The sequence below is a fragment of the Canis lupus genome, chromosome 12 (assembly GCF_003254725.2).
Source record: "Canis lupus dingo isolate Sandy chromosome 12, ASM325472v2, whole genome shotgun sequence".
In the NCBI taxonomy this organism is placed as follows: domain Eukaryota; kingdom Metazoa; phylum Chordata; class Mammalia; order Carnivora; family Canidae; genus Canis; species Canis lupus.
Window position 1 is genome coordinate 13,806,069 of NC_064254.1, and position 20,198 is coordinate 13,826,266.

At 39.9% G+C, this 20,198-nt stretch overlaps 2 protein-coding genes and 1 long non-coding RNA gene across 24 annotated transcripts in view; 2 read left to right on the top strand and 1 right to left on the bottom strand.

Annotated features, from left to right (window-relative positions):
* The window catches only part of SUPT3H (SPT3 homolog, SAGA and STAGA complex component), a 605,022-nt gene extending 599,022 nt beyond the window's left edge, over positions 1-6,000 (bottom strand). For 2 of the 10 annotated variants that reach the window (XR_007401138.1, XM_025418924.3), the window contains exon 1: positions 5,008-5,317. Coding sequence is in view for 4 of the 10 variants with exons in the window: in XM_025418924.3 (XP_025274709.1) it covers positions 5,008-5,067 (60 nt within the window). In the remaining 6 variants the exon portion in view is untranslated. Of the gene's footprint in view, positions 1-5,007; positions 5,319-5,706 lie in introns of those variants that run through there. The other 8 variants (XR_007401139.1, XR_007401140.1, XM_035697537.2 and 5 more) reach the window with 6 other exon arrangements.
* The window catches only part of RUNX2 (RUNX family transcription factor 2), a 326,022-nt gene that overhangs the window by 50,265 nt on the left and 255,559 nt on the right, over positions 1-20,198 (top strand). The gene's annotated exons all lie outside the window — the stretch shown is intronic.
* LOC125752208 (uncharacterized) lies at positions 6,084-13,775 on the top strand. Of its 3 annotated transcripts, none has more exons than XR_007401143.1 (4): positions 6,084-6,298; positions 6,584-6,705; positions 6,884-12,927; positions 13,552-13,775. It is a non-coding gene; the product is annotated as an uncharacterized LOC125752208 (long non-coding RNA). The 3 variants fall into 3 exon arrangements; XR_007401142.1 differs by having other exon boundaries at positions 6,084-6,274; XR_007401141.1 differs by lacking the exon at positions 6,084-6,298 and having other exon boundaries at positions 6,305-6,705.

Genomic DNA, 20,198 nt, shown 5'->3' on the forward strand with positions numbered 1-20,198 from the left:
ATATTTCACATTATGAGGCGTTTATTTTAAATATAAACAAGTCAATAAACTATCTGATGCAGTTAAAAACACAGTTAATGTGATTAAAAATAAAAAAGATTTGCTGTAGGCATGTAAAAAATTGATGAATTTGTATAAGCATTTCAGAGTTTCTACAGGGTTTTTCACCTGCATTAGTCCACATCTGTTCACACTCACCCTACAAGGCAAGTATTATCCCCCTACCAATGAGGAAGCAAAGAGTAAAAACTGGGTAAAGGTCACAAGTCTAACAAAAGTCAGGCTTTGATCCCAGGTAGCTAATAACCTGAAATATTCTGTCCATGTACATATATATCTTAACAAAAATTTACTAACCTTCTCCCATTTTAGTGCCTTGGTTTTTTTCATTTGTAAACGATACCTATCTCCTTTAACACTCTAAAATAACATGAAATTACTGGGAAGTGTGCACATAGTAAGCAATCAGGGGACTTGTAACAAAATTAACTCAGACACTGATGACTTCAAAAGTTCAGGAATTCTGTGCTTAAAAGTAAATCTCAAGCAGATAGATAAACAATTATAACAGACCAAACTCTAACTATACAAACTGGTGGGAGGAGAACCAAAGACATCTGAGGTGCAGAACTACAGTTTGAAAAAAACTAATTTCATCCAAATCCCTCATTTTTCAGGTGAGGAAACTGAAGTCCAGAGGGGTTTCTTGAACTGCCCAAGGACACATCACTATTTAGTGATACAGCTGGGATTAAAACTGAAGTCCCCTGACTTCTGGTCCTGAGTTCTTTCTACTATCCCACAAGGAACATACAAATAAAAGTTGATCATAATTAACTCATAAGACCTCCACAATGTGTTTGTCATAGGAACTTTGTTGTGAAGTATCTGCCTATGCCGACTCACAGTTTAGCAGTAAACAGCTGGGCTCTGGAGTTCAAATACAGACTCGAAACATTTACCATGTGACCTTGGGCAAGTCACATCACCTCCTTGCCTCAGTTCCCTCATCTTTAGAATACAGGCTAAAAGTACTCCTCTCGTAGATTACACAAAGAAATGTATATATAAAGCACTCAGAAAAAAAAAAGAAAAAGAAAAAAAAGCACTCAGGACAGTGCCTAATACATAGAAAGCACTCGGTTCATGATGATGATAATGATGATGAAGAAGAAGAAAAGAAAGAATCCAAGCAAAACTATAGTTTCTTAAAAGCTTATCATAAAGTACTATCATTAAACATATATACTCTCAGAGAAGGAATGTTATAATTATGAGTAGTCCTTTAAAGATCCAGAAACAAATAACATGAAATGAATTATACAATCTTCAGTCATAAAACCTCTACAGCATTTAAAATAGCAAGAATATACTTCAAGATTTTAATTTGTATTTGCATATTATTTTGCATTTATAAAGTACTCTCGCACAAATTATTTCAATTTACTGCCCTATGAATTCAATGAACAACCATTTCTTCCAGCAACTACTACATATCTATCCTATGCCAGACAGCATGCTATTCTCACATTCATTATTTTATTTAACCTTCAATATCCACTATCAGCCATATATTATCAGAGGTAGTAGTATAATGCAAAAATCCTGACAGATCTATTCCAAAAAGTAAGAGCCTTATCAGTACCACCTATTAAGTGGGAATGACATGTCTGGATAAATAAATGACATAACATTTAGCACATGGAACTAGATGGAACACATCAAATGCCCATGAAAATGTTGGGTCTCCCTTAGCAGCAGTATGTAGTTGTTCTATGTAGAAAATATATCACAGGCACCTAGGTGGCCCAGGCAGCATCCACTCTTGGTTTTGGCTCAGGTCATGATCTCAGGGTCCTAGGATCAAGCCCCACGTCAGGCTCCATGATCAGCATGGAGTCTGCTTGGGGTTCTCGCTCTCCCTCTGCACCCCCCTCTAAAATAAATAAATCTTGAAGAAGTAAAAAAAAAACAAAAAAAGAGAGAGAAGAAAATATATTGCAACCAGATCAGTCAAGCACCATTACCATCATTTACAGTACCATTAAAGAGAGCAACCTCGGGCAGTGCCCAATATACTCTATGCTGTTTTACAAATAAAAATATACAACAATTTTTGCAGATTAAGGTCAATCTTTACTAGAGGTAGTAGGTTGACAAAATTGGGACAAAATCAATTAAAAAATAAAATGTTTGTAAAGCAAGACAATTGTGTAATTCTCCTCTGAAGTCTTCAGCAATCCTGTGAGAAGGCTGGGATGAGTTGAGATACTAATTCCACTTTATAGATGAGGAAAATGAGGATCAGAGAAGTTAAATACCTGAACTACAGTCACAAGGAGAGAATATGGTAGAAAAGGGCTTAACTTATGTTTTCAGAATTAGTTTTAAGTACTTCTTTGCATCTATCCACAATGTATCTCAGAACATCAATAGCTCTTCCAGGTCTATTGTTCAATAAACTTAAGGCTAAAACAGCTAATATTTACTGAGCACTTAATTCTTATGTGCTTTGCTATACCCAACACATCATCACATGGATTTAATCCTCAGCAGAGTAAGGACTCAAACCAAGTGTGTTTGAGTCTCAATAAAACATTTTACCAATCACAGTATAAATTAATACAATAATGCATTTGGCTAAGTATTTTTATTATTTGAGTGAACTATAAGCAAAATCCTTCTTGAACATTATAAATACATAAACAGATTTCTGACCAACTTCACTGTTCAACTTCACCGTAAAATAAAATGGGAGTTATTTTCAACAAGAATAGTGTCTTCTGATTTGATTGACATGGCCTAACTTTGAGCCTCCTACACCAAAGATCATTTATGTAGAGAAAACCAAAATTCAAGCTGCCCAAGATTTCCATCTAACATAAGGAGAAAAGAAAAAATGTTTAATTACCAGCAGCTTAAATGGACAGGTCACTTGCTGGCCTTATTCTAGATTTCTTATCTATTACTTGAGCACATAAGCAATAATTCTCTCAATACTTTAGTACATTTGTGAGACTGCAATATGGTTAATCCTCCTAAAATTACATATTACAAATTTCAACAAGAATAAAAGTAGGGTGATCATATGTGATACCAACTGGGACATTTTTTATATGAAAGGGGCTCTATTAATAATTATACCCGGAAAAACAGGGTCTAAATAATGACTGTCGCAGGGAAGGTGGGGTATACAATCACCCTATATAAGAGCAACCCATCCTGATTTGTATGATATAGGCTATTCTCTGTACATGCTTAATCCATGAGCTTTAAGTTTTTGGCTCAGATCTAATGACGATCTTTTAGCCTTGAGATCAAGGACACCATTTTACAGGCACCAGGCCAGAGTTAAGGGTGCTATCTATTAAAAAATGTATTTTTTTAAGTTTTATTCTGAAACTGAACTCTACAGATATTTGCTTTAAAAAGAAAAAAAAAAACAGCCTACATATTTCTTTTTTTTTTTTTTTTTAAGATTTTATTTATTCATGAGAGACACACAGAGAGAGAGAGGCAGGGACACAGGCAGAGGGGGAAGCAGGCTCTGTGCAGGGAGCCTGATGCGGAACTTGATCCCGGGTCTCCAGGATCACACCCCGGGCTGAAGGCAGCGCTAAACTGCTGAGCCACCCGGGCTGCCCTCAAAGAAAGAAATTTTACAAATACCAGTTTCAGAGTTATCTCTTCAAAAGTTCTGAATACCAATGACCACAAAATTATTTCTAAAAAGGCCCAATGCTGGGGCACCTGGGTGGTTCAGTCCTTTAAGCACCTGCCTTCCACTCAGGTCCTCATCTCAGGGTCCTGGGATCAAGCTCTGAGTGGAGTCCAGGTCCCTGCTCAGCCAGGAGTCTGCTTTCCCCCTCCCTCAATTCCCTCCCCCCACTTTGAGCCCTCTCTCAAATAAAATCTTTAGCAAAAAAAATAAATAAAATGGCCCAATGTTCAAAGGCTACTACTACAGACTATCAATTTGCTTTATCATACAAAAGTTGTTTTTTTTAAAACCCCATCTTTCAAATGGAAAGAAAAATGAATAAAACGTGAAAAGTTTTCATTAAACCTAACCAAAATGATAGAAGATAGTAAAAATCCATGGTCACAATTTGGTACAATAATGATTAAAAGAAATGTCAGTTAGTATTGCTATGGCTCTCCAGATGAATCTGGCATTAGCTGAACCACCTAAGGAGTCAAAAGAATGAGTTTAATTTGTCAAGCTGTAAATAAGTACTAACAGACCCATGCTTTTAACTATAATATTTGAGCAAAAGGCATTATTTGAATATAATTAGGATTCCCTATGGCAACAAACATTCCAAGACTCGGCTTCTTTCACTTATAACTCGACCAAGTCAAGAATCAGAAGGGGTCTCAAAGTCTAAATTTAAATTCTAAGCTTATATTGTCCAACAAGGACCAGCCACTCGTGGTTATTTATATTTAAGTTAATTGAAACTAAATTTTAAAATTAAATTCCTCAATGCACTACTAGTCACTATCCAAGTGCTCGAGAGCCACCTGAGGCTAGTGGATACGGTCTTAGTACAGCACAGTCTACAGAATATTTCCAACATGGCAGAAAGTTCTACAATATTGGACACTGCTGCTCTAGACTTAGGGTGCTCCCAACTTAGGCTGCTCTAGATCTCTGCTTCAAGATTCCCAGAAATAAGTCTGCAATAATGAGGTACAATGAAGTGCATCTCCTTTTGCAAAGCCCCATCAAAAACCCTGTTCATCCTATCCAATCAAACCCAGTCTCTGAAACATCCACCAGAAATTCCAGGAGATCCGTCCTCAGTTTGCCCTTCAAGTACATCTCCGCACAGCTAACTCAATTCCGTTTCCTGAGTTCTAACTCCTAACATTTACTAAGACCTCAGGTCCTTTCCTCCCAGATAAACATATACTAATTTCTTTCAAACGAAACAGTTTCAAGTTTGTTGTGTAGCAGCCTCGCCGAGTGACGCTAATGTATCCGCGTGCACAGTCACGATGCACCTTAGTGTCCTCTCTGAGCGTCAGGTGTTCACTCTTCCTAGAAGTCTCACCCCGGCTCATCAAACCTTCGAGCGTATTGATTTCTAATTTAGAAAACAGTCGTTCGGAAGGTCTTAAAACACGGGAGACCAGAATCAATGGCAGTTAACATCGGGTCAGTGCCCGGTGCTGTTCCCCCCAATAAGGCCGACGGTTCAGAACCGCGCTGTTACCACCCCGTGCGCAGAGCGGACCGTCGGCCAGATGCGAGCTCAAGAGCTCCCGCAGGGGGCACCGGTGGGGGCACAGGCTTCCCGGGACGGACCCCCCTACTAACGCTCCCTAACGCTCCTTCCCCAGGAGTCTACCCGGCAGCTCGCGAGCTGGAGGAGCGCCCAAGGTCCCTAACGCAGCCCAGCGCAGCCCAGCCCAGCCGGCGCCCCGCGCCCCGCGCCCGCCCGCCCACGGGGAGGAGTCAAGAGGCTGCTCCCCGCCGGCGGGAGGACCGGGCCCAGCCGGGCAGCGTCTCCCTGGGCCCGGTCCCCAAAGCGCCCCTTCCTCCCCCGCAGCCGCCCTGGGGCTGGGGCCGGGGCCGGGGCCGGGGCCGGGGCCGGGGCCGGGGCGGGGCCCCCAGGCGCGGGGCTGCCGCGCGCCGTCCCTCCCGGTTGGCAGACCTCTCCCCGCCCGCCCCGCCTCCCTCCCCCCCCGCGCCCCTACAACCTCCGCTCTAACACTGTAGGCACGGCTGCGCGTCCCGCGTGGACAGGGTGGGGAGAGATGCTGCGGTTTCTGCGGCGGCGCCCGGGACACGCTACGAAAGGGGGCGGGGTGGAGGGCTGAGAGTGTCGAAAAGCAGAAAGTGGCTCAGCCCGGGGCAGGGGTTTGGGGGGGAGGGGGCACAAGATGGCGTGAGCCCGACTCTCCGCGGGGCGGGGGCCGCGGACACGAGGAGGGAGCGCGGCGCACGCCCCCACCGCCAGCTGCGCGGGCGCGGCGCTAGCGCATGCGCGCTCGGCCAGGCGGCCGCGGTCTCCTTCCCCGAGCGAGCCACTTCCGCCACGCTCGCTGGGGGCGGGGCGTCGCGGGGCGCAGCCGCGGCCGCTTCCGGTGCGGCGGGCCGGGCGTCCCGGCGGCGGCCGCCCAGCGGGGCCTGCGGGGGGAAGCGTCGAAGGCGGCTCGAGGCCCCGGCGGTTGTTGAAGAACGGAGCTGAGCGGGCTCGGATTTTCGAGCGGTTGAGTGACCTCCGCTGGAAGCTTGCTTGCAGCTTCCGGGCAGAGATTGGCGGGTGTGAGCTTCTGCCTAGGAATGGGGGTGAAGTGGGGTCTTACCCGGACTGTGCTTTCGGCAGGGGGGAGGGGAACCTCCAAAAGACTGGCTCCCCCGAGGGCCGGCGCCGCCCGCGTGTTCCGCAGGCCCTGCAGAGCCCGCTCCCCACCCTGCCTCTGCCGCAGGATCCCCGGAGAGGCGCTGGGACCTGCTGGTGGGCCCCAGGGAATACCTCGCTCCGGCCGCCGGCCTCATGGTACCGGGTTCGGGCGTCTAACCTCCACTTTTGCTTTTTTATTTTTTTTTTAATTTTTTATTTATTTATGATAGGCACACAGTGAGAGAGAGAGAGAGGCAGAGACACAGGCAGAGGGAGAAGCAGGCTCCATGCAGGGAGCCCGACGTGGGACTCGATCCTGAGTCCCCAGGATCACACCCCAGGCCAAGGGCAGGTGCGAAACCGCTGCGCCACCCAGGGATCCCCTAACCACCACGTTTTTATCTTTGAAATCTTCTTTCTGTATCAGGGGGTGGTTTGTTGTTGTTTGGGGATGATCCTATTTTATTATTTTTCCTTGGGATTTTGGCCTGTTCCTCATTTTTTTTTTTTTTTTTATTTATGTATGATAGTCACACAGAGAGAGAGAGAGAGAGGCAGAGACACAGGCAGAGGGAGAAGCAGGCTCCATGCAGGGAGCCCGACGTGGGATTCGATCCCGGGTCTCCAGGATCATGCCCTGGGCCAAAGGCAGGCGCTAAACCGCTGCGCCACCCAGGGATCCCCTGTTCCTCATTTTTAAATCTTGCACGTCCACTTTGGAACCACCTGTCCTGTGCTCTCCATTTGAGGGATGCCGATGGAGCTCTTTAATACAACGGTCAATTACTTCAGTACAGGAAGTCTTATTTTTAACATTATTTTCAGCTGTTTAGGGAAGAAAACTGAGTTAGCATCCATGCTTAAGTCCACTCCTGGGACGTCAAATATAAAGTGCTTCACAGAAATTCAACTACTAATCCTCATCAAGTCTTTCAAGGCATTATTGCTCCAGTTACTTTCTCGCTTATGAATATCTCTGTTCTGACCATCTTTTCTTTCTAGTTGCTTACTTTTTTATTTTATTTATTTATTCTTTTTTTTTAATATTTTTTTAAATTTATTTATTCATGAGAGACACAGAGCGAGAGAGAGAGAGAGAGAGAGGCAGAGACACAGGCAGAGGGGGAAGCAGGTTCCATGCAGGGAGCCCAACGTGGGACTTGATCCCCGGTCTCCAGGACCGTGCCCTGGGTCGAAGGCAGGCACTAAGCGCTGAGCCACCCAGGCTGCCCTAATTGCTTACATTTTTAAAAATAGCAACTTATTTCATTATTTCCTCTGGGTCATAGTTGAGTCTACAGTTAGTTTTGTGTGTAGTTCTTTTTAATATCCCCAACACTTTACTATTTGCCAAATAAAGTTCCAAGATAATAAATATATTTAGGATGTCAGAGTTCATCATAATGTGTAAATCAGGGCCTGATGCAATGCTGGGCAAAGTGTAGAGTATAAGGAAGGGAAAGTAAGAATTGTTACAATTTCTTACAAAGCAAATCCAATTTATGCAGTAGTTGAAAACCCTTTTCAAGTATGTTACCTAGAAAATAATTAAGAGAAAAATTGATATTACATATAAGGAATTATAACCCAAAGCAGATCGTTTCAATTAAAACTACATTCAGTTAATGTTGCCATAGTACTTGTACGGGAGTTTTACCTGCATCATGTGGAGGCCAGATTTGACCTAGCTTTTCAGAATAGAACCCACATCTTACTCTCAGGCTACTGGTGTCTAATCTACATATTATCACATGCAACAGGAGTTCATGAAAGTGAGCCACAGAGAAAGGAAACTGAATTAAACCAGGCGCTGGTAGAGAGAACTCAAAAATTCACTCTTAGGAAATTATGAATTGTGCAGTTGGCAGAGACCTTAGCTTTGAAGTCACATGACTTATCCTAGTGTTCCTACCTCCTGGAATCTATTAAAATCCATTTTAAATTTTTGATTTAGCCATAATTTCGTTTGTAGTTGGAGAGCACTGCTGTACACAAAGGGTCAAAATATCCTCCCTTAGATTAATATCAAGTATCCTAAACTATTGACGCTGCTAGGGTATCTTAATTATAACAAAGCTAAAACAATGAAGCTGTTGCTGAAATTCAGACATTCACGACTACCACCCCTCAGAAAAATACTTGATTTCCAAAGCATGTGGAGAAAATGCCAGGAGACCAAGTGAATGCATCACACCACAAAAATGTCTCTATCCCTTAAACAAAGCTGTTAAAGGAAAATGAAGCATTGTTACCATAGACTTTCACATTTGTTTGGCATAATAACCTTCATGTAGAGTCACTAGTGCAAAAGAAAGCACAGATATCTAAGTAATTTGGCATCCTAAAAATGAGGAGGTTAAAGAATGAAAGAAACCCTAATTCTCCAGATAGTGGCAACTATGCCTAATATGGAATCTCTATGATGAAGTGGTCTCTTCTCCTCATAGGGATATCATAAGAACAGTTTACTTCAGGTGACCTGCAAGTTCTTATTCTTTTGGGATCCATAACCCTTATTTATTAGGATACCTGAAGGAAGCTCTTTCTTATTAACTACTATGTTCTTTGCTATCTTTGCCCTAGACTTCCAGTGTTTATATAATCACCTTGGAAATAAATGGGGTAGAACTGCAGGTTGCAATTGTTGCTATATTCAGTTAATTATCTGACTTTCTGATATTGAGAACGATTTTTCAATTCCAATGTGCTTTACTTTTAGAATAACTTATTCTGACCAAAAAGATTACTCAGTTCTGTGGTATCTGGGCGAGTTACTTAATGTTGTTGGGCCTCATTTGTCATGTCTGTAGAATAAGGTGACCAAATCAAATGAACTGAAACCTTGTAGCTCTAAAATTCTATGCTTCTTTAAAATAGGAATGAGCAAAGGATAGATGTTAAAGTGGTACAAAATAACTTCAGCATTCCACATATTTGTGCTACCCAAAAGTACAGAATATTCAAGGGTCTCACTGTAGGCTGACATGGATGTTCAACTGATATTATGCACTTCAAAAAAAAAAAAAACATGAAAAAATATGCACTAATTAAATCTGTTGAAATACGGGGGGAGGGGGCGCATCACATAATTATTCATAGGTGTAATCAAACGGGCTTCCCATACCTTCAAAATTATATTCATAGATTTCAAGAGCAATACAATGATGAGAGAAGAAATGTTAAGAATTCTGAGCAACTTGTAGACCTGTAATCATGATCCATCATCTTAGGAACTTCTCATTGCAGATTTAACACTCCAGGATCCTTTAAAATTAGTCCTTCGCTGCTGAGAAAATGATCATGTTTTGAGATTTAGAAAGAGAAAGGAATAATACATTATCAGGGTGTCAAAGAGCCCCCAAACTCTGTAGACACATGGAAACTTAGCTACTTTCATTCCCATGGAATCCAATATATATAATTGTAATCCTCTTATTCTGGAAACAAACAACTTCTACATTTCTCCCCTCAAAGATGAAGTCTATTCACTGAGTGTAAATTATGGGTGCTTATTAGTTCATTCATTCAACAAATAATTATTATAGGCCAACCATGTGCCTGACATTACTCTAGGAACTGCAGTGAACAAAACAGACAAAAATCCATGCCATAATCAAATATAGTAGGAGTAGCTGAACAATAAATACCTAAGTAAAATATAAAATAATATGTTAGAAAGTTATGAGTGTAACAGAACAGAGGGAAAAAACTATACAACAGGGAAGGGATAAGGAATGAGACAAAGCACAGGAGGAATGGGATAATTGTTCAGTTTTAAACTGGGCAAGCAGCGTAGGCCTCACTGAGAAAGTGGCATTTGAATAATGATTTGATGAAGGTGAAGGAGGGAACTGCAAATATCTAAAGAAAGAGATATCTGCAGATAACTCCAGACAGTAAGAACAACCCATGCTAAGGCCCTGAATTAGGAACAAGCCTAGTAAGTTGCAGGAATGGCCAAAGGCCATTTTTACCTAAAAAAACAATGACCCAGAAAGAAAAGAAATAGTATAATGTGAGGTCACAGAGGTACTAGGAGGCCAGATGGTAGGCCTATGTGCCTGGGACAGGGAGGCTGTTAGTAGAGGATTGACATGATGTAGTTTAGGCTTTAAAATAATTATTCTGGCTGCCGGATTACCTGTAGAGTACAGGTCTTTTTGCCGTAACCCAGGCAAGAGGCGATGATAGCTTCCACTCGAGAGTTATTACGGTAGATTCCGTAAGACATGGTTAAATTCTGGATATAATCTCAAAATTAGGGCAGCCCAGGTGGCTCAGCGTTTAGCGCTGCCTTCAGCCCAGGGCATGATTCTGGAGTCCCAGGATTGAGTCCCACATCAGGTTCCTTGCATGGAGACTGCTTCTCCCTCTGCCTGTGTCTCTGCCTCTCTCTCTCTCTCTCGCTCTCTCTCATGAGTAAATAAATAAAATATTTTTTTAAAAAAATCAATATGATTGACAGACTGGACTGGGGCTTCTAGAGAAAGAGAGGCATCAGGATGACTGATGTGTTCTGGGAAACTGGAAAAATGAACTGCCATAACTGAGATGGGAAAAAGTGGGGATGGATACGTTAGGTAGGTGTAAGAGATCAAGAATTCAATTTTCAGCATAAATAAGTAATAAAATACAATGTATTATTGTTTTCCCATCATAAGTAAATTCTTATGGAAATGAAGAAAAGTTTGCATTTGTAATCTTCTCTGATAATTATTTAATTAATTTCTAATCCTGTTCACAGAATAGAGGCCCATCTAGACCTGTATAACATATGCCAAGGAATACCTTACTTTTGTTTTAAGAAGATATAAAGCCAGTTCATCTCCTTGTTAAAAAAAAAAAAATAGACAAACAAAAAAACCTTTCTTTTGCTATTGTTCTATTAATACCTGACAGCAAGGTGGGGAATTTAGTTAACACAACTATACAGAACATCCAGTTCCCCAAAGTATCTTCATTAAAATATTTACATGTAAAACTGGATCTATTTCAGTGAATTACTTGAATAACTGCTTCTATTTGCTATTATACATATACATTTATTTTTCTATTATGCATGCAAACAGGGCCAAAACTTAATCAGTGCCATGAGTGAAATATACCACAGTATGGCTAAGGCAACCTGCTATTCCTGGTTCACATTCTGACACTGGATGCAATAAACCTATTTTAATTAAGGAATGCTCAGAACCAATATTAGTGATCAGGAAACTATACCAGCAGATTTGATTAAGTTTCTTTAGTTTTAGTTTTTTTATAGATGCAGCTTAGGCCATATTTTCTCTTTCCAGAATATATTTAAACAACTTCAATAACTTAGCCAAGTGTAGTACAAAAAATAATGAGCTTTGGTGCTGCTTATAAGCCATGATGCCCTGAAGAAATTATTCAACTTAAAAAAAAATAATAAGTGTCCTCCACTGTAAAATAGGAATAATATCTATGTGATAAGGTTATTACCAGGATTTAAGTGAAAAGGTTATTATCAGGATTTAAGTGAAAAGTTTCTGACACATTGAAAATGTTCAGTAATCTTTAGTTATTGTTGTTTTCCAGTTTTTAATGAACTATAGAGTAGTTTTATGACATTTGTATTTTTGATATATTAGACATGGGAATAAATTAAACATGAGATCCTATCTAAAGTGTTAGTAGTTTTTTTCTGAATTCAAGAAATCTACATCAGTATGACAATTATTCTTTTAACAAACATTTAATGAGGACCTTTAAGTATACTGGCCATGTTAGGTCTTGGAGATATAATGACACAGAGTTTCTGACCTAAAATGATTTCTTAGTAATAAATTTAGGAGAGATGAAGTTGCATAAACAAGAGCAAAGTCACCATGATAATATGTAACACAAACATTAGCTGAGGTCTCCCCGACTTTTAAGCTGTAGGTTAAAACTATTGAGCAATGGTTCCACATCATTTGCAAACCCAATAGCCAATTCTGAAGATGCTAATGTTCTCATGGTCCCATCTTGCTCTGAACTCACATTTATACTAAATTAGTGAAGTTCATGGATGAGCTTCCAACTATCTTTATTCCACAAATATCGACTCAGATGTAGAAATTAACCCTGTTCCTAGATTTCACTCAAAAGCATTTTCACAAAGTTTTGTGTGAGGACAGCAGATAGAAGATGACCTGTAGGAGAAATAATGAAGTAAAATTTATAGGACTTAGTTATTGATAAGATATGAGGATGGAAATAAGGCAAAGAGAGGGAACTCAAGGATAACTCCAAGTTTTCTCAACTTATTAAGTGGTAGGTTGAACATTTTGATTTTAAAGTGGTCATACAAAGTTTCAGATGGCTACCATCAATAGTCAACTAGACTATTCAGGCATGATGGTAGAAATGAAACTCAAGAGAGTAAATGGCCATTTAGATTTGGAACCAGCAGCATACAACATACAGCATTCCAGACACATCTCTTAGATATGTAATTTAGCCCTGTTCCTAGATTTGGCCTAAGAAAATTCTTATAAACATCTGTGTGGGTACAACTGAAGCTGAGGAAGACAAAGAAATGCCCAGGAGAGCATGCATAGAACAAAGAGAGGTGAGTCAAAGATTGGATTCTAGACACCAACATTCAATGGGAAATGGAGAGTAAGAACCTGTAAAGAACACTGAGAAGGTAGTAGTGCTACAGAAATTAGAGCAGAGAGCTTCAAAGAGAAAGATGAATGGTGCTAAAATGAGAATTGGTGTCAACTGTACTTAGCCAGTTCAAAGTCACCTTGGGCAAAGAAGCATCAATAGAGTGGTAGGATTAGAAACTTGGTTGTAGTAACTTGAGAAGAGTAAATAAGGAAGTTGAGAAATCAAGTGTGTTATTCTTCCCAAGAACGTGTCCTGTGAAAGAGAAAGAAATTAGCTAGAGAAATATTTAGGGTCACAGGGTAGATTTTCAAGATCAAGGACTTGAGCTTGTTTACAAGCTTTGGAGAAGAAGCTGGCAAAGAGGGAAAGGTTGAACACTTGACAGAGAATAGGGCCAATTAATTACAAAATCTCTAGAAAGCAAAGATGGAATTTGGATGAAATCCTGGACAAGACTGGACAGTTTTTGATCAAGAGTCCAGGAAGTAGACCTTAAAATGGGAAAGGGATGTAATGTAAGAAAGGAATAAGAACCTGAGGCAGTTCATACATAATGACCCAAATTTTCCTTGTAATGTAGGAAAATGGAGGTGTTGAAAAACTGAAGATGATGCTATAAGATCGGTATGAGGGCAGCCCAGGTGGTTCAGCGGTTTAGCCCCGCCTTTGGCCCAGAGCCTGATTCTGGAGACTCGGGATCGAGTCTCATGTCGGGCTCCCTGCATGGAGCCTACTTCTCCCTCTGCTGTGTCTCTGCCTCTCTCTCTCTCTCTCTCTTTCTCTCTCTCTGTCTCTCATGAATAAATAAACAAAATCTTTAAAAAAAAAAAAAGCGTATGAAGTGATAAAGTTTTGTTGAACCACTGTGTGGAATAGGAGAGAAATAAACCAAGGTCTTGTCAAACTGAAGATAGCCCAAGGTAGAGAGTGAAGTTCTGGTCCTCAAAGCATGGTTGCAGCATCTCCTTCTTGTTGAAAAAACAAATTTGGGTCCCACTCCATAACCACAGAATCAGAAACTGAAGGTGGAGTTCAACATCAATCTACTTTAAGAAGCACTCCAGAAAAATCACCTCCCAGTGATTTTGAGGTTCCCTAATGCTTGAGAACAACTTCTATAGAACTTGTGACTTCCCCCAATAATCTAGCAAATGATAAGGCACAAATTACACTATTTGATCACATTCTAGTCATTTTTTAGTCATTTTCCATGTTACAAAATATGTTTATTCAGAACAATATCCTTAAAGGATTTAAAATATTCTGCTGGCTTTGCTTCCAAAATGGATGTCCTACAAAACTTGTCCTTTCAAGTTTTACAGAGCAAATCCTGCGAAACATTTTTGCCTCACTGCTCAATTTTCACAGTTATAATAGAGAAATAATAAAATTGCTGATTACTACGTCAAAAATATTCAGTAACTTTCTAGATAGCAGTCCTCAAATTACACTCCTGCACTAACATCATCCCATTCCAACTAAATAATGGTAGTCATTTCTCAATTCATGTAGAGAAAGTTAAGAACTTGAAATTTCTTACTTTTAAGTTATTCTCCAATAAATTTTTCTTAAACCTTTGGCCCTCACAACTGCTTATTTTGCAACAGATGCTAATAGATTATTACAAAATAAGTGAACAAATAGTCAATGAATATTAATGAAACTTGGTTTGATAGACATGGTTAGTTCAATAGTTTCTCAATTATTGGACACATGTTTATGACTGATTTTTATATTACACACCAATAATGCAGATATTTTCTACTACCATTGTTCCAACAATGTTGCCTTTGCTCAAATAATTTGGAACTATTTTCAGGATCTGGGAAATATTCTTTTGAATATCCTAAACAATGGAAAAGCCAACAGTCATGGTCTAGAAGGATCTTAAAGATTTATTTTGTAATCAAATAGGTGGGTGAGTGATGATGTTGATTTATTCAGGTGTGCCTTGCTTTAAGAATTATGACATAATATGTGGAAATCCATATTATTATCCACAAGTGCACATATGAGAGAGTCCCCAATTATTTGTAGGTAAGACTAACCTCTGAAAGTTAATTGTGCAATGAAAGATCACAGAAGGCAAGATCCAAACCAGCCAGCCTTAATTATAACCTGGTTAAAATACTATGTACATAAGAAGAGAAGTTGGTTAATCACAAAGTGTAGAAATAGCAAAATTAGAACAAACTGGCATAGTACATTCCTATGCTGTGTTGATGAGTGGGGAAAAGATAAATGGGTCAAGATATCAGTGTCTTAATATCATTCAAGAATTCAAATTAGGGGAACACTAGGTGGCTCGGTGGTTAAATGCCTGCCTTTGGCTCAAGGCGTGATCCTGGAGTCCCAGGATTGAGTTCCACATCAGGCTCCCTGCCTGGAGCCTGCTTCTCTCTCTGCCTGTGTCTCTGCCTCTCTCTCTCTCTGTGTCTCTCATGAATAAATAAATAAAACTTAAAAAAAAAAAAAAGAATTCAAATTAGGTAGCTAACTCCCCTTATCCTGATTCTGTTGTGAGCAGTAATCCTTACGTATTTTAGCTTTCATGAAGCTTCCCAAATAATATGATGATCAGGATGACAGGAACCTCATTCCACCCAACAGTTATATTTCCTCATCACCAATCAACTCAGCATTTTGGTTTTTATGCTGAGTCTCTACTGAGTTAGAGTAAGTCAGCTCTGGAACAGTGATAATGTTGCCTGATGAGGGTCAGGGAGCTGAACCCCAAACTTCAACTCCAGTTCCGAGGAGGCTTAGACAGTTCTCCTTGGTAGTCCCCCAGCCTGGAAACCTACCTTTTTTTCTGAACAACTACAGGAAATAGATCAATTAGCATGTGCTTATTCACTTCATAAAAGAATCATTTGCTTTATGAAAAGATTTTAAACACAGGGAACTTAAAATGGATGAGAAATTACTTTTGAGTTCAGTCAAATTCTTTAACATTAGCATAACTCATCTGAATGGTGTGGCAGGGTGGTAAATGTGGACATATTGAACAATCACACATCTGAGAAGCTAAGCAGTTAAAGGAAGGATGGAAAGAGGTGGAAAGTGGAAGAGGTAGTTGGGTAAATGGAAAGAGGTCTGGTTGTTTTGTCATTGAGTACACCCCACACACCAGAAAAGGACACTAGATTAGGGGGGAAAAAGAAAAGGAACCAATGGAAACAGATTTGAAAATCCTTGGATAGAAAGGGGTTGAGTGGGGATCCCCCCTAAGAGGATTGAGTTTTGAAGCAAGGGAGTGCATCTATTCTTCCGCAGAAAACTCCTTCAAAAATTACTCTGAAATAAAACATTTAGGCCCTTCTTTCAAAGGCATAGCTTTATTTCTGCAGAAGGGCTTTGGACTCTCTTCCCTCTGATTAAGTATCTCTCAACTTTTTAGTTACCTATTATGAATTAGGTGCCTCTCACAATTAAAAGAGGAAGAAAAATGTGATCCCTGTCCCTAGAGGTGCTAACTGTCTGAGAGGAAAAGTGGACCTGTAAACAAATCATTGTGGGTCTTATACATGCACCACATACTATGGGGATATAGAGGAGATGAGTTTTACCTTTTTAAGCATTTAAATGATACTTTGAAATTGTTTTATCCTTTTGATAGGTGGCTTAGCTTCTTCACCAGGTCCTAGCTCTAACCTGCAAATTCTGGTGTAGTTAGGCTTTTTACACTTGCTTCCAATCAGTTAAAACAACATGTGTTTCATTGGATTATACAATATAAACAGTATTAGACACTCCAGGAAATTCTGAATTCAGAATTATATAATATATAATCCTCGCCTTCAAGAAATTTGCAGTCCATTTGGGTACATAAAGCTAATAGTACATCTAATTTTTTGCTATTTATATTTTAAAATATAATATTTTCCTTGTTAAAGGGGGAAATGATTAGGCGTGTGATCCCCTGTAACAATTCTAAGAAGTCCTAGACAGGAAAAATTTTAGGTGGGGGGAGTCAGAAGAGAAAGAAGACTAAGAAGTTGTAATATTAATTTGGAAAAAGTTCAAAACATAAAAACTCCTTTACACTTTGGATGCCTGATCCAGTATCTCCTTGATTTTCTGATTTGGGACATACCAGAACATGCCTAGGGTGTTGACTTGGGGGATATTTATTCTGTTTGGCGTTCTCTGAGCTTCCTGGTCTGTGATTTGGATTCTGTTGTTAATTTTGGAAAAGCTTCTGCCATCATTACTTCAAATATTTATTTTCACTTTCTCTCTCTCTCTCTCTCCTTCTTCTCCTGCTGGTATTCCCATTACATTTATGTTACACCTTTTCTAATTGTCCCAGAGTTCTTGGATATTCTAGTTGTTTCATTTTTCTTTCCCCTTTGTTTTTCAGCTTACTATTGACATGTTTTCAAGCTCACTAATTCTTTATCTGTGTCATTTCTACTTATTAACTCAACAAAGGCATTTTCAATGTCTGTTGCAGTGTTTTTCTATTTCCAGGATTTCTTTTGGATACTCTCTTGGCATTTTCATCTCTCTGCTTACAATATCCATCTGTTCTTGCATTGTGGTCCACTTTTTCCATCAGAGCCCTTAATATATTAACTCTAGTTATTTTAATTCCCAGTCTGATCATTCCCCCATACTCTGCCATATATTAATTAGCCTGATTCTGATTCTAGCTTTGTCTCTTCAGATTGTGGTTATTGCCTTTTAGCATGCCTTGTAATTTTTGTTGAAAGTTGGACATGATGTACTGGGTAAAAGTAACTGAGGAAGACAGACCTTCAATGTGAGGTTCTATGTTTACCTGGCTAGGAGTTTAGGCTGTTTGCTGTTTGCTGTAGCCATAGTGCCAGAGGCAAAAGTTTCCTCCAATGTCCTTATTTTTGTCTCCTCTCAAAATTCCTTCGTAAGTGGGGTCCCAGACTTGCATTTCTTTTTTAAGATTTTATTTATTTGTTCATGAGAGATACACAGAGACACAGGCAGAGGGAGAAGCAGGCTCCATGCGGGGAGCCCAATGTGGGACTCAATCCCAGGTCTCCAGGATCACACCCTGGGCTGCAGGCGGCACTAAGCCACTACACCACCAGGGCTGCCTGACTTGCAGATCTTTTAGCTGTAATCCTTTGTTACGCTACAGATACCTGATTGATACTGTAGTACACTAGAGGCCAGAGGAAGCATCCTATCATCCTATGATTAAGTTTCATTTTCTGGTGAGCCTGTTCCCTGGCCTGTGACCTTCACAAGTGCTTCTCATCTTTTCCTCCCTCCTCCCCTTTACCCTCTATTAGGTTGGATAGGAAGGCTAGAGGGAGCTCAAGTTGGATATTTCTGCAGAAGGCTAGCATGCTTTAGAATTGGGTATGTAACTTGCCCCAGGTCACTTAGGCTCTGTTAAAATAATGTATTGAGGGCAGACAAAGGTAGAACAGAGTTAAGCAGAATAGAGTGCTCTGGGCATATTCAAAACAACTATTTTTCCCATCCCCCAGAGATGTTCCAGGGTATTGTTCTCTGCTCTTCATCCTGAGAACCTAGTGGAGCTCCTAAAGATAAAACCCAAGAACCCTCTTAAGGTGGACCCCCAGGAATTTTTGTCTCTCAAGCTAGTCCACAAGCTTAGTTTCCAATTGTTACTCAGTTCCCCTTGAAGAGTTCCTACCAGGTTCCGACAGTAATTTCTGCTCCTAGTAAGCTGTGATCATCTGTATTCATCTGTCTCCCCACTGTTGGGGCAGTGATTTGCCTGGTAACCTCGATTCTCTGATGGATCTTAAGGATGGTTGATTTTCAATTTGTTCAGTTTTTTTCTTGTTCTGAGAATGGAAGTGATGACTTCCAAGCTCTTTGCATGTCCTACTGAAAACTCTTAAGTCCATTCTGATTTCATATATAAAAATAATCTATGAATATTAAAATCCTAACATCCATCAGTTGAGGCTACTCTAGTATTCAATGATAGAATGACACACTGCTTTATGCTCAGATCTAGTTGTTAAAACCCCTGGGTATTAGGTTATTTTAGTTCAATCACCCAACCCATCTAAACTTGTCTTTAGTTATCCATAAAATGACAGTAATATCCATTCTTTCTAAATTATAGGCATATTGAGAGAGTACACTAAGAATATATGAGAAAACATTTGAACAAGAAGTGTCACAAAAATTCAGTGAAAAAGGAGGCTATTTCTATGTTTCTTTTTTTTTTGCATTTAGATAGTGGGGTTTTTTTGTTTTTGTTTTTTTTTAATCTATGATAGTCACAGATCGAGAGAGAGAGAGAGAGAGAGAGAGAGAGAGGCAGAGACACAGGCAGAGGGAGAAGCAGGCTCCATGCAGGGAGCCCGACGTGGGATTCGATCCCGGGTCTCCAGGATCGCGCCCTGGGCCAAAGGCAGGCGCTAAACCGCTGAGCCACCCAGGGATCCCTATGTTTCTTTACCTTATACTATGGCCTATAGAAAGTAAACATTTCAAATGAGTCATGCGTTATTTAATCTAAAACCTCTTTAAATCACATTAATTACAGAAAGATTCTTTGCTTTATGAAAATATTTCTTAATTGAATAATTGCTTTAAAATTAAGATAGAATTTTTTTTTAAGATTTTATTTATCTATTCATGAGAGACACACACACAGAGAGGCAGAGACACAGGCCAAGGGAGAAGCAGGCTCCATGCAGGGAGACTGGATCCTGGGTCTCCAGGATCACACCCTGGGCCGAAGGCATCACTAAACCACTGGGCCACCAGTGCTGCCCTTAAGACAGAATTTAAATCTGAATAGGTACAACCTAGTGAGGCAAGTAGAGAGCCTTATTATAGAAAACTCCTCTATTAGGTATTATTGAATATATTTGTTAAAATAAATATTATATAAAACAAATTAATTCCATATTACTAATAACTAATAATAACTAAAATATCTAGGATTTAAAATCTGATAATTATCTATGATTATTTAAAGCTTCATTGAGGTATAGTTTACATATCATAAAATTCACTTATTTTTATTTTATAATTCAATGGCTTTAGTAAGTTTACTGAGTTGCATAATTATCACCATAATCCAGTTGTATTTTTATCACCCCTGTAAAATCCTTTATGCCCATTTGCCATTAATCCTTGCTCCCATTCCAAATGACCACTAATTTATTTGCTGTTTCTGTGGATTTACTTATTCTGGACATTTCATGTAAATAGAATCATTTATGTGGCCATTTGTATGTGGCTTTTTTGTTTAGA